General features: G+C 36.7%; 1 protein-coding gene across 1 annotated transcript in view; it reads right to left on the bottom strand.

Annotated features, from left to right (window-relative positions):
• The window catches only part of snx25 (sorting nexin 25), a 57,009-nt gene extending 42,428 nt beyond the window's left edge, over positions 1–14,581 (bottom strand). Inside the window, exons 1-2 of the mRNA XM_048187993.1 lie at positions 13,690–14,581; positions 11,202–11,286 (exon numbers count right to left, since the gene is read on the bottom strand). Coding sequence (XP_048043950.1) covers positions 11,202–11,286; positions 13,690–13,992 — 388 coding nt within the window. The 5' untranslated portion in view covers positions 13,993–14,581. The remainder of the gene's footprint in view (positions 1–11,201; positions 11,287–13,689) is intronic.
• Positions 14,582–15,388: the final 807 nt, after the last annotated feature.

The following is a 15,388-nucleotide window of genomic DNA, read 5'->3' as shown; positions in this document are numbered from 1 at the left end:
GCCCACCGTAACTGAACACACCGTCAAAATGAGCAGATCGAGAGCTGAACGCGCTTCAGCGACACCCTTTGTGCAGCAGTTACGCAAAACTTGGTTTGCAGGCATTTTTCCTCCCGGCTGAGGCAGCGCTATTTATAGCCACAGTGACCTCATAAAATGTGCTGACTTTCCCCAGCTGAGCAACAGGAAGTGCTGCTTACACTCCTTCAGGCATCTTCCTCTTACCAAGTGACACGGCAGAAAATATGCAAGACTGAGAACTCGGATAATTCCGTCACATTTAGAGTGAAAGAAATGGAGAAAAAAAACAAACAGACTATTTATAGTAAATAAATAATAAATAAATAATACAAGTAATAAATAAAAATAAAATAAAAAATATAATATAAAAATATATACTAAAATAAAATGAACTAATAAAATAAAAAGATAATATAAATGTAAAAATATATAGTAAAATAAAATAACGTAAAAATAAAATAAAAAAATAATATAAAAATATATAGTAAAATAAATTGAAATAAAAATAATAAAATAAAAAAATAAATATAAAATAATAAAAATATAATATAAAAATATAGTAAAATAAAGTAAAAACTAATAAAATAAAAAAAAAAAATATATATATATATATATATATATATATATATATATATATATATATATATATATATTTATATTTATTTATTTATATTATAATTTTATTTCCATTCACAGCATTTGACAGCAATCATAAACGTTAGCCTGGTGTGTATGGCTCTGTTTGGCAAACAGGTACGCTATACAGTGGGCGTCCATATGGGTTTTGCACAAAAGATGAACATGACGGCACATGCTAGTGGATGAGTTGAATCAACTCCACAGCAACTACATAAATTTATCCACTAACCATTCAGAAACGTCCAGTTTCATTCTAAAAGTTGTAACTTCTTCCTGAGTCTCTCCATCAGTGTCGACTCCGGTTTGAACAATGTAAGGCTGAACACCGTTACTGACAATCCTCATTTTGGCTGCGTGAGATTCTCCAGCTTTGTTGTTGTTGAACTGTTAAAGCTCCGCCCTCTTCTGGAAAGGGGGCGGGAGCAGCAGCTCATTTGCATTTAAAGGGACACACACAAAAACGGCGTGTTTTTGCTCACACCCAAATAGATGCAAATTTGACAAGCTATAATAAATGATCTGATTTTGAGCTGAAACTTCACAGACACATTCTGGAGACACTAATATTACATCTTGTGAAAAGGGACATAATAGGTCCCCTTTAAGTGGTTCTTGCTTTGGCAAATATCACCAGTGAGAATGAAATTATATCTAAATTTACTCAATTCATAAATCTGACACCCAGCTGTGCTCAGAATACAGGAGGGTGTGTCGGCCTCTTCAGTTCTCTGAGTCAGAATGAAAAATCAGAAACGGCTTCAGTGAGCATCACTCATTTGGTTTAACAAGACCGGTGATGCATGAGCATCACAGACAACCTGCTACAGACTCGACAACGTCTTCTCACCGTTACACACCCATCCTGTCAGGAGAGAGCAAATGATGCACATACAGATCACCCAGATGCTCTTTTGACTTGGACTAGTATGAAGTTACCAGGCAACCACCCAAAAAACATAGGAAACCAGTTAGCAACGCCCTAGCAACCACCTAGAACAGCCTAGCAACTACATAGCAACACATTTAAAACCTCTCACAACTTGAGGGTGGGCTCTTTTGACTCTGACTACTATTCAATCACCTATCAACCATGCAGAACACCCTAAAATCCATAGAAACCACCTAACAACGCCCTAGAAACCACCTAGAACACCCTAGCAACTGCAGAACAACACATTTAAAACCTCTGAGAACTTGAGTATGGGCTATTTTGACTTAGACTAGTATTCAATAACATAGCAACCCACTCTGAACAGCCTAAAATCCATAGAAACTGCTTAGCAATGCCCTAGGAACCACACAGAACACCCTAGCAACTGCACATTAACACATTTAAAACCTCTGAGAACTTGAGGATGGGCTCTTTTAATTTGGACTAGTATTCAATCATGTAGCAAGCCTAAAATCCTTAGAAACTGCCTAGCAATGCCCTAGCAACCACCTATAACACTCTAGCAACTTCACAGAAACACATTTAAATCCACTCTTTTGACTTGGATTATCACCTAGCAACCACCCAGAACACCCTAGCAACTGCACAGCAATACATTTAAAACCTCTCACAACTTGAGGATGGGCTCTTTTGATTTGGATTAGTATTCAATCACATAACAACCACTCTGAACAGCCTAAAATCCTTAGAAACTGCCTAGCAAGCCCTAGCAACCACCTAAAACACTCTAGTAACTGCACAGAATCGCATTTAAATCATCCCTTTTGACTTGGATTATCACCTAGCAACCAACCAGAACACCCTATAAACCGCCTAGCAACCACCCAGAACACCCTAGCAACTGCACAGCAATACATTTAAAACCTCTCACAACTTGAGGATGGGCTCTTTTGATTTGGATTAGTATTCAATCACATAACAACCACTCTGAACAGCCTAAAATCCTTAGAAACTGCCTAGCAAGCCCTAGCAACCACCTAAAACACTCTAGTAACTGCACAGAATCGCATTTAAATCATCCCTTTTGACTTGGATTATCACCTAGCAACCACCCAGAACACCCTATAAACCTTGTAAACTGCCTAGCAACCACCCAGAACACCCTATAAACCTTATAAATCGCCTAGCAACCACCCAGAACACCCTAGCAACTGCATAGCAATACATTTAAAACCTCTCACAACTTGAGGGTGGGCTCTTTTGACTCGGACTACTATTCAATCACCTAGAAACCATGCAGAACACCCTAAAATCCATAGAAACCACCTAACAACGCCAGAGAAACCACCTACAACACCCTAGCAACTGCAGAACAACACATTTAAAACCTCTGAGAACTTGAGTATGGGCTATTTTGACTTAGACTAGTATTCAGTCACATAGCAACCACTTAGAACATCCTAAAATCCTCAGAAACTGCCTGGCAACCACCTAGAACACCCAGCATACCTTTAAGCAGCCCAAAATCATATATCATATAAAAATAAATGGTAGAAACACTTTTTATTATTGTCAATGCTGAAAACTTATATTTTGTGAAACCTGTTATTTATTTTATCAGGATTCTTTGATGAATAGAGTTTAAAAGAACAACATTTATTTGAAATAGAATCTTGTGTAGCATTATAAATGTCTTTACTGTCACTTTTGATCACTTTCATGTGTCCTTGCTGAATAAAAATATGAATTTATTCTTATTAAATTAGTTATAAATCTTTCTCTGATCATCCAATGAAAACTCCCCACAAATCTCAACAGTTGACCTTTATACTTCAGTATAGCTCTCTCGTTGTTTTACACTCTATAATATGGTCTATCATAAGACTCCTATTGTGGTTTCGCTGATCACAGACTAAGCAACCATAAACTAAATCCCAATAATTAAATAAATAATGAGACAGTTGAGTCATTCAGGAAGCACAGCTTTGCTAAAAACATCAGCTGAATACATAAATACGACATGAGAGAAACACTGCCTTGAATTATTTAAATCTGGAATCAATGTGGTCCAGAAAACAACAAACTACTACAGACATAAAGCATCAGTCCAGCCCTTTTTCATCCTCTGTCTTGTTTCTCTTTTGGTCCGTTTATCAGATTCTGACAGCACATGAGTCAAACTGGATCCCAAACAACAGCACTCACAGTTTGTTTACGCCATGTGACGTTAGCGCTGATGGGATTTTGTCATCTGTGTATAAAAACAAAAACAAAAAAACACCCAGCAGGGAGTCTGCTAACAACCAGCATTTGCACTGCAGACATATTCATGATCTCATCATCACCAAAACATGCTTGAAAGACTGATTACACATACAACAGAGAGATGTTTTATGCATGTAATCACAAACTCTTACTATTTCTGCAGTATTGCATGTAAATATTCTGAATGCATAGATTCTGTATGACATAATACAGTACATTTGGCAAAATAAGCAACAGAGCTACTGTTTCCCACAATGCAATCCACTCAACTTCACCTTCCATTTGTGTGTCTTTGAGATATCAGCTACAGCTTCCTTTTCTTGACTCATTTATTTGATTGGTATGCCAAAATTTAACATATTTTACATGCAATGATGGTCAGGATATCTTCTCTGCCCATGGCTCACTTGATAGAAAATGACTCATAGGAACGTCCTCCATTCTCTATTCTCCGGCTCATCAGGCTGATCTACAGGAAGTGTGTATCGTGAAAAACTGATGTACGTCATTCTATGACACCTGATCTTGGATCAGTAATGTGGTTTAGCAGCTAATGTTCCAAGTGCATTTGTAAAGCAGAGTAAGCTGATCAGAGGACGTGGAACACACATCTACTTTGTGTGAAGGCAAACATGCTTGAAACTGTTTTTGTTTTTGCACTACATACATTGTGAATTATGAAAAATATATATTTTAAGGGGGGGGTGGTGTCAAAAGGGAGGCCCCACTGTCTTTGACTTTGAAAACCCCTGCTCTAAACCTTAGAAACTGACTAGCTACGCCCTAGCAACTGCATAGCAACACATTTAAAAGCTCTGAGAACTTAGGGCTTTTTTTTTTTTTTTACTTGGACTAGTATGCAGTCACCTAGCAACCACCCAGAACACCATAAAATCATTAGAAACTGCCTAGCAACGCCCTAGAAACCACCTAGTACACCATAGCAACCGCATAGCAACACATTTAAAATCTCTTGAGAACTTGAGGGTGGGCCCTTTTGAATTGGACTAGTATGCAGTCACCTAGCAACCACCCAGAACACCATAAAATCATTAGAAACTGCCTAGCAACGCCCTAGAAACCACCTAGTACACCATAGCAACCGCATAGCAACACATTTAAAATCTCTTGAGAACTTGAGCGTGGGCCCTTTTGAATTGGACTAGTATGCAGTCACCTAGCAACCACCCAGAACACCCTAGAATCATTAGAAACTGCATAGCAACGCCCTAGCAACCACCTAGAACACCCTAGCATCTGTATAGCTAACATATGTGTAGTCACCTATGGCGCTTTTCCAATGTGTGGAACGACCCGGCTCAGTTCGGCACGGCTTGGCTCGCTTACTTTCGGTTTGCTTTTCCACTGCAGTTTAGTACCGCTTCAAAGTGGGTGGGATTATAGACTGTTCATTATAGTTGCGCTGCCTTTACTGCCATGGATCCTCTCCTCAGATATCAACGAGTCTGCACCTCATCTACTGACCACGATACAGCCATTTCTTTTTTCAAGTTCGTGTGACGATCTTTTAAAAAATGTTGCATGAACAAATGATACTGCGTGGCTGTTACTGACTATTTAAATCCAGCAGGTTTGGTGTCTCGTGTTTCAAATCCAATGACGCTGGTAGTGACGATTCTCTCTGACTAATCACTGATCTGCAGTGTTTACACGTCACATTAAATATCGGTTCGGCATGCTTGGAACCTCAACCGAGGTGGTACTATTTAAGCGAGAAGTACCGTTCCATACCGAGCCGTCCCATGCAGTGGAAAAGCGCCAAAATGATCCATACCGAGTCGTACCATGCAGTGGGAAAGTGCCACTAGAAACCACAGAGAACACCTCAGAATCATTAGAAACCACCTAGCAACGCCTTAGCAACCACCAAGAAAATCCTAGCAACTGCATATCACATTTAAAACCTCTTAACACCCTAGAATCATTAGAAACTGCCTAGTAACGCCCTAGCAACCACCTAGAACAACCTAACAAACCACAATCGCCTAGAAACCACCCAGAAAACCCCAGAATCATTAGAAACCATCTAGCAACGCCTTAGCAACCACCAAGAACACCCTAGCAAACCGCATAGCAACACATTTAAAACCTCTGAGAACTTGAGGGTGGACTCTTTTGACTTGGACTATCACCTAGGAACCACCCAAAACACCTATAAACCGTAGAAACCACCTAGCAACCACCTAGAACACCCTAGCAACTGTATAGCAGCACATTTCAAACTTCTGAGAACTTGAGGGTGGGCTCTTTTGACTTGGACTAGTATGCAATCACATAGAAACTAGGGCTGGGCGATATATCGCATGCGATTCTCACGCGCATTTCGTCAGTAAAGCCGGTTCCCTGATTACCGCTAAATCGCCATCACCTGCTTTCAAATGGAGCGGCATTTAACTGACAGAGCCGTAGTTCACTGATAAGCCACGCAAATATCGCGTTCATTATCGAAGGCGATTCATCTGCGATATGAACGTGATATAGCGTGGCTTATCAGTGAACTACGGCTCTGTCAGTTAAATGCCGCTCCATTTGAAAGCAGGTGATGGCGATTTAGCGGTAATCAGGGAACCGGCTTTACTGACGAAATGCGCATGAGAATCACATGCGATATATCGCCCAGCCCTAATAGAAACCACCCAGAAAAACCTAGGATTATTAGAAACCGTCTAGCAACACCTTAGCAACCACCAAGAACACCCTAGCAACTGCTTAGCAACACATTTAAAACTTCTGAGATAATGATAATGTAAAAATCTAATTATTTCACAGTATACAGTGGCAAAATGTTGTGGAAGAAATTGAGTAATTTTATATGATTATCCTTATATGCTTGTGGATACATAATTTTCTTTTAGAAGTGTTTGAGTATGCACTCTTAAGGCCGTATTTAGGGATTTATTTCTGGATCTCCGCCAGGACCCAAACAAAGACCATATGTGTATCAAATGTATGGGTTTTGTATAGCAGGGGGATGCGAGTGTCACGTGACAGGTGGAGGGATACTGTGTAAGTCACGTGCCTAAATATGGGAAGAGAACAAGGTTTTCAGCCTTGAAGGCCAAGATATAACAGAGAGTGGGAGACTTTATTCTGGGTCTTACACTCTGCAGTGCTTTTGTGCTTCTGTATGACTCTCTGACCTTTCTTGCAAGAAATAAAACCTTTGAAAGACATTTGGACGAGCTTGTCTCTTATGCAGTAAGAGTCCTTTTGATTTTTGCCACAGCAATGTGTTTTTAATATCTGCAATAATGTATTTAATACATTTAAATAATGTACTTAATATCTGCAAACTATATGGACTTGTACTTCAGTTTGTGAGCAGCAAAACACAGTGCGAGTGTACTGGAGCGAAACACAGACCCAACAGTCTGTATGAAGGACCCTCTGTGACGGGCTCCGGTTCTCACCAGCGCTGTGCGTCAGCTCTGTGTTGGTAACAGCGTCTCCAGTGTAACGAGCATTAAGGGGATCAAACCGTGCAAGCAAGCTCATTATTATAATCATGGATCTCATTCGCCCGCACGATTCATTAGGAGCCTTTCAGAATCACCCGCGGAGTGGGTTCTGCGGGTGATGTTAGCGTTATTAGCTGTCATGCACCAGCAGCTGTTCCTGGTCATGTGATCAGACAGAGGTGCTCGAAACATGGGTAGAGAGAGTGTGACATTTATAGGTGCAATCAGGAACAGACTTATATCCTGCTGGAAATATATGCAATTGTGAGTATGATGCTGTTCGTTGTTCACAGCATGCAAATGATGGATATGCCTGGAACACAGATGTGACATTAAATATAAAATATAAATATATAAATAATTAAAAATGCAGAGTGGCTAGTAACTTTGGAAAACCACTAGCCACAGAGGCTGGTGAGCAAAAAAGTCAAGCCCAATCGATTTGACAGCACTAAAATAAAAGGAAATATTAAAAGGAAATATGAATTAGAATTAGAATTTTGTAACCTAATTTATCAGATAAAGCATGCAGATTACCGAATGCAGACAAAAAGCTTTGTGAAGTGTAAGAAGAGATCCACAAAGATGCTTATGAATGCATATAAACAACCTGAAAAAACTGAAATCACCTACAAAACAGCTTTTAAAAAAAAAGTCTTAAGTCACAGCATAAAAACATAGAAAGGTTTGTGTGAGGGTTATGCAAAAATAGAAAATATAGCTTAGTATATGAACAATAGAAGAATGGAAAACAATGGAAAGTTCCCTCCATGACAGAAAAACAAACTTGTGTGTGTGTGTGTGTGTGTGTGTGTGTGTGTGTGTGTGTGTGTGTGTGTGTGAGTGTGTGTGTGAGTGTGTGTGTGTGTGTGTGTGTGTGTGTGTGTGTGTGTGTGTGTGTGTGTTGAGGTGAAAGCCATGTTTGATGGATGCAGTTAGTGGTTTGTGCTATAATGTCATTCCACCCACACACTCCAACAGAGAGACAGATAATAAGGCAGACAGGAAAATGACAGCATTGTCAGAGCGATTGTTTTCTCAAGCCTATTCCAAAGAAAAACAGCAACACATGAGACAGAGAGAGAGAGATCATTACCCACAAAATAATGGCAACTGGCAGCCTTGAGCTTTATATATTTTATAATATTTTATATTATATACTATTTTGTTTCATATTTATTTTTATTGAAATATTATTAAAATACTAATACTACATTTTATACATTCAAATATTATATGTATATAAATAATTCTATAATAAAAAATGATATATTTTTATGTATAGTACAGTCCAAAAGTTTGGAACCACTAAGATTTTTAATGTCTTTAAAAGAAGTTTCGTCTGCTCACCAAGGCTACATTTATTTAATTAAAAATACAGTAAAAACAGTAATATTGTGAAATATTATTACAATTTAAAATAACTGTTTTCTATTTGAATATATTTGACAAAGTAATTTATTCCTGTGATGCAAAGCTGAATTTTCAGCATCATTACTCCAGTCTTCAGTGTCACATGATCCTTCAGAAATCATTCTAATATGCTGATTTGCTGCTCAAGAAACATTTAATGTGTACAATTGTACAAAATATTTGTGTACAATATTTTTTTTCCGGATTATTTGATGAATAGAAAGTTCAAAAGAACAGTGTTTATCTGAAATCTAATCTTTTGTAACATTATAAATGTCTTTACTGCCACTTTTGATTGATTTAATGCATCCTTGCTGAATAAAAGTATTCATTTCTTTAATTTCTTTTCAAAAAAATAAAAATAAAAATTCTTACTGACCCCAAACTTTTGAACGGTAGTGTATAATGCTACAGAAGCTTTGTATTTCAGATAAATGCTGTTCTTTTGAACTTTCTATTCATCAAGGAATCCTGAAAAAAAAGTACACAACTGTTTTCAACATTGAAAATAATCATAAATGTTTCTTGAGCATCAAATCATCATATTAGAATGATTTCTGAAGGATCATGTGACACTGAAGACTGGAGTAACGATGCTGAAAATTCAGCTTTGCATCACAGGAATAAATTACTTTGTCAAATATATTTAAATAGTACACAGTTATTTTAAATTGTAATAATATTTCACAATATTACTGTTTTTTACTGTATTTTTAATTAAATAAATGTAGCCTTGGTGAGCAGACGAAACTTCTTTTAAAAACATTAAAAATCTTAGTGGCTCCAAACTTTTGGACTGTACTGTATATATGTGTGTGTATACACTAAAATACTATATATAATATACTGAATATTATAAAATAACATAAAATACTATATTTTATGCATTTAAATATAATATATATGGTATTTTTATTTATTGAAATATTATTAAATAAATACATATTACATAATACATATAAATAAATATATAAATATTATAAAATATGAAATTAAAATAATATATTGTTGTTGTTGTTGTTATTAGATCTGATTCCAACATTTTTTAAATGTTGTTTATTTTAAAGAAAATCAACACAATCACCAAATCACCAGCCGATTATAAGTCACTGATCAAAAATAAAACAAAACGTGAGAGAAGATCTTGCAGCATTTGAATATACAGATATAGAAAGCTGATTTGATATTGTAATATCTAATTCTAATGCAAAGACATTCAGACATTTTAATCCCATAATCGGCTCACGTTTGAGACTGCTGTAGAACTCAAACCAAGATCTGAAACTGCGATCGGCTCCTGGACCCTAAAGCTCAGAGATTTTCCAGAGAAATCCAGCCGGTCTGAATCCGAGCGCAGGAACACAGAGGTGGTCTTGTGACTGACAGAGGTCAAAGGTGAAAATACCTCTGACGCTGATGCATGCTGGGCAATATTCACCTCTGATCAATAACACAGACCATTTACAGGAACAGTTCACCTCAAAATATTTGATTTATCTTTTTTTTTCTTACATAAAACAAAATATCTTTAAACTATGAAAGCAAACAGTATATAATATATAAAAATAATATATGTGCCACAGCTGAATGCATCAAATATGATACTCAACAAAAAACACAAATGCAAACTATTTATAATTTTGTTAATATTTAATAGCATATGGGCTTTTTTAGTGATTTTTTGGTATATGCGGTTAATAAAAGAGCAGCTGAACAAACATTCTTCAAAAGTCTCTGTTTGTGTTTCCACAGAAGAAAGAAAAATCAAACAGGTTTTGAATGGCATAAAGGTGAATAAAAGATGACAAAATGTTCATTTTTGTGAGAATGTAAAGAAACATAGATACTTCCTTTAAAAGGCACTCTGTCATTATGGGATGTTAAAATATTAAACTGAATGTAGGTCAGAGAAAACCTGCTCACAATGTCTGGAAGATCGCCCCAGATACTGAAGCATCTGCACCTTTACAAAATAAACAAAATATATATAAAATGGCTCCATGCCCTTTAATTTCACACCCATTTAATCTGAGCCAGATTTACATGAGGAAAGACGGCAGGCAAGGATTCCATCATCAGCAAAGACAAGCGCTTTTGTGTTTTTCAGTCTAGCATCATTGCGACAGACAGGACTGACGGCTCCCATCATCCCCCTCTCTCTCTCTCTGACACGCTTCACTGGCCTATTAAACTGATCAACATAAATGGAAGATCTGAACAGGAAATGTGTCCCTCCGGAGAGCGGAGCTACAGATGGCGGATCTGTGAGATGCTTAGGTCTGTGACAAACACCATCAGAATGAACCGACTTCACAGCAATCACCGATCAAACAAGAACTAGTTATGAGTCACACACTGAAGTTCACAGGGTGACGATTTAATGGGGTAACCATTTCCTGTTTACACGCTAATGTCACAGGCTCATGTGCAGTATTTATAAATAAGAAAATAAGTGTTTTATTCCACTAGAGACTGATTCCAGGACTGCTCACCTTCTTTAAGGGCTTTATCCACATTGAGAGAAACGACGACCCTCCTGGTCTGGGCTGAATCCAGCAGGGGAACACAGAACCGGCCCTACGGAGCAGGAAGACAATAAATCACTCATGACACCCAAACACAACACTCATTACCAAAGGAGCCCAATTAAAGGCCTGGCTGAGGGACATATTTACTACCAGTTACAACGGTCCTTCAATTGATCTTATGTGGAATATACAGAACAAACCGATTTAGGATCCACATGCAGTACTTATAACAATTATTAGGTTGTGATCAACAAAACAATCGCAACAAAAAGGGGCGTAATCCAGAAGAAACTGATTGATTTGTTAAAGGTGTGGCTTTCTATGTTTGCCAATAAATTGTGTAACTTTTTCTTTTGTTTATATTGAATCTTTATAGTCCAATATTTGTGTTCTTGTTTACCGTCTGAGTATTTTATGTATTATTTATATATACATTAAAATGTAAAAAATGTTTAATATTACATTAAATTAAATGTTTACATTAATTTTAATTATATATATATATATATATATATATATATATATTTTTTTTTTTTTTATGATTAATTAATGAATATTAATATATATATATATATTTTTTTTTTTTTTTTTTTTTTTTTTTATATATATATATAAAACTCAATTATACAGGGCAACTTATTTTATTTTAGATAAATAATAAAATAAAACTGCATGTGATTATATATATATTACACATTTATTTATAAAATGGTTAGTTCCTGTCCTTGATTCTGATTCTACCATTCTAGCATTCTACCTGCATTCAGATTTAGCATTTTCCTTCAGGTCAGTCCTATGTTCATAATAAAAAATGTGTTTAAATGTCTGCAGCAATATCTTGTCCTTTTAACAGTTAAGGGGTTTTCCCGTGACTGACAGCGCTAGTCAAAGCATCTGTCAGTTGTTCCATGTTCACAACAACTCAGTGTAAAAGTTTCAATATAAAAGTCTTCGCTACTGACTGACACACTCATAAAGACAGTCTTTGCCGCCATCTAATGGCATAATAATGTAACTTCTGTTGCTGTTCACGGTCAGGGACTATTTTTTCTGGCGGAAGGAAGGCTTTTAGTGATTTTACTTCATGAAAGTTGCATTGTTACATATTTTTGGATTTAATATTTGTATTGTATGGTAACCGTTTTTTAAAAGCAATAAGGTACTCGAGGCTAGTGCTGTATCGTGAATAAGTCACGGCTGAAGGGGTTACTCTAACAACGCTCTTCAGCCGTGACTTATTCACTATACAGCACAGCCTCTCATACCTTATTGCTTACATATCAATTAATTGCATCTTTCATAAAATTAATATTAATGCTATATATACACACATACATACAGTACCAGACAAAAGTTTGGACAAATTACTATTTTTAATGTCTTTGAAAGAAGTCTCTTATGCTTGTCAAGCCTACATTTAGTTTTTGAAAAATACAGAAAAAAAACTGTAATATTTTTAAAATATAAAATAATGGTTTTCTATTTTAATATACTTTAAAATATAATTTATTTCTGTGATACAAAGCTGAATTTTCATCAGCCATTACTCCAGTTTTCATAAGAGACTTTCAAAAACATTAAAAATAGTAATGTGTGTGCTGTCATATTGATTAATTGTGATTATTTACATCTAATATAAAAGTGTGCAAATGAAAAAAATATGACAAACACACACAAACATATATACATATGCAGTCAAACCAAAATGTATTCAGACACCTTGAACATTTCATTCATTAATTCAGTTTATTCACTATAGTTTAAAAAAATGGTAATAAAATATGACAAGATCTCAGAGTTAAACTGTGTCAGAAAAAATAATCTTAATTATCTCAGAAAACACTTAAGCAAAACATGGTCAGGTCAAAGTGTCTGAATAATTTTTGGTCTCAAATTTTTATCAATTTACTGGTAGTCCACTGTATGAAGAATTTTTGGATATGTCACAGTTTACTTTATTTTGCTATCCTCACTTACATAAATGAACTATAGTGTCCTGCACCCACTAGTAAAAATATATCAAAAATATCTGAACAATTATTGGTTTGACTATGTGTGTGTGCGTTTATATATATTATATATAATAAATATTTGTAGTGAAAATGTGCACATTATATATATGTATATATATATATATATATATATATATATATATATATAAAATATGCACATTTTCACTACAAATATTATATATATATATATATATATATATATATATAAACACACACACATTTTCACTACAAATTGTCATTACTATCTATCTATCATCTATCTATTCATCTGTTGCAGTATCTATCTGCAATATCTTAATCTTATCTAAATGTCAGTCTATCTATCCATCTGTACATGCCATCAGACACAGTCACATTCTCTGAAGCAATCACAGTGAGAGTGTGGATTGTTGTTTGTCTGTATTTGTGTAGATGTTGTGATGTGACATCATCAGCCTTACCATTAACTTATTGAAGAGATCCGCGAGCTTGGATGACTGTCTCTTAGTGGTGTCGAAGCTGCTGATCTTCAAGGGGCTTTTCCTCACCAGCAGCCCGAAACTCCCCAGCAGGAAACAGAACAAGGCGAAGGACACATAAATAAAGAGTTTGAGGAAAAACGAGGTGAGAGTGAGTCCTCCGGAGCCGAGCTGGAAGAGCAGCACCGCCGCCGCGATGCCGACGACCAGAGACGGGTAGACGGCGCTGGGCATGAGGACACCCGACCTGCTGCTGCTGCTGCTGCTTCGGCCATCAGGATGCATGATGCTGCTGCTGCTGTTGCTGGAAATGACATGTCCTCACGTGTGCACCACAATAGACAGGCTGCATGCTCGAGTTCACAGCACAGATTTTGTGTGCATTAAATTCACACTAGATGATCCAGACACAAGAAATGCACGTGCAACTGTTGCATCTGAGCAGCTGAAATGATGATCGGCAGATCACCTAACGGGCTCGAGACCAGCTTAAATGGCTGCTAATTCAAATCCTCCACAAATGCATAAGGCACATCAAGTGCACACAAAGGCCGTTAAGTTAGAGCAAACAAACCTGACGTCCACATAAGCTCATCCAGATATATCAAAACATCTCGAGACGATGATGATGACGCGAACACAAACACAGCGGAGAGGCATCGCGCGAGGACTTGAACTTTAACGCCTCAAACGTGAAATAAAGATGTTATATTTTCATTATCCACCGCATTTGATCCAAAATATGACCAAAAAAATGAAACTTATTCTCAATCCATCGCGTTGACAGGCAATCTCAGCTCCGCTCAGATCCTCAGCTGCCTCTCGAGTGGCGAATTTGCGAGTTCTACTATGGAAAAGGGATTGCTTATGAATATTAATTACGCAGCATGACGTTTGCTGAATAGCCCAGAATGATTGGCTGTTTGGTGCGTGGGCGGTAGTCAGTTGGCGAATGAGGGAATATAAGAACTGCCTTGTGAATAGTAATTAGTCACTTGACTAGAAGCTAGCTCAAGGTTACCAAGCAACGTCAGCATTATCTGATTAATATTCATAAGACAACGGCTTTGCAATAGTAGGATAGAACAGCGACTAAGGGGCCTCGAGTAGGCCATAAATCACACACAATGAAGCCAAACAACACTGAAATGTCTTAAACGGAAATCTTTTTTAAAAATCCATGACCCAGACTGGTTATAATATACTTTGGGTGTCTGGTTGTTGCTGTTTTTTTGTTTTGTTTTGGGTTTTTTTGGACATGCAGGAATCATTAAAGGATTAGTTCACTTTCAAATTAAAATTTCCTGATAATTTACTCACCCCCATGTCATCCAAGGTGTTTATGTCTTTCTTTCTTCAGTCGAAAAGAAATTAAGGTTTTTGATGAAAACATTCCAGGATTTTTCTCTATATAGTGGACTTCACTGGACTCCAAACGGTTGAAGGTCAAAATTACAGTTTCAGTGCAGCTTCAAAGGGCTTTAAACGATCCCAGACAAGGAATAAGGGTCAGGTTAGACACTGCTAAGTGTATTACTGCCCTCCACAGGTCAAAGTTTCAACTAATTGTTATATACTTGCTCTAGCATATTGTACATAACAATTTAGTTCAAACTTTGACCTGTGGAGGGCAGTAATACACTTAGCAGTGTCTACACTGCTGGAATTCTAATAGAGAAGA

This window comes from Megalobrama amblycephala, linkage group LG4 (genome assembly GCF_018812025.1).
Source record: "Megalobrama amblycephala isolate DHTTF-2021 linkage group LG4, ASM1881202v1, whole genome shotgun sequence".
Lineage (NCBI taxonomy): Eukaryota > Metazoa > Chordata > Actinopteri > Cypriniformes > Xenocyprididae > Megalobrama > Megalobrama amblycephala.
The sequence above is the reverse complement of the archived record's forward strand: the minus strand, read 5'-3'. Positions and strand labels throughout refer to the sequence as shown.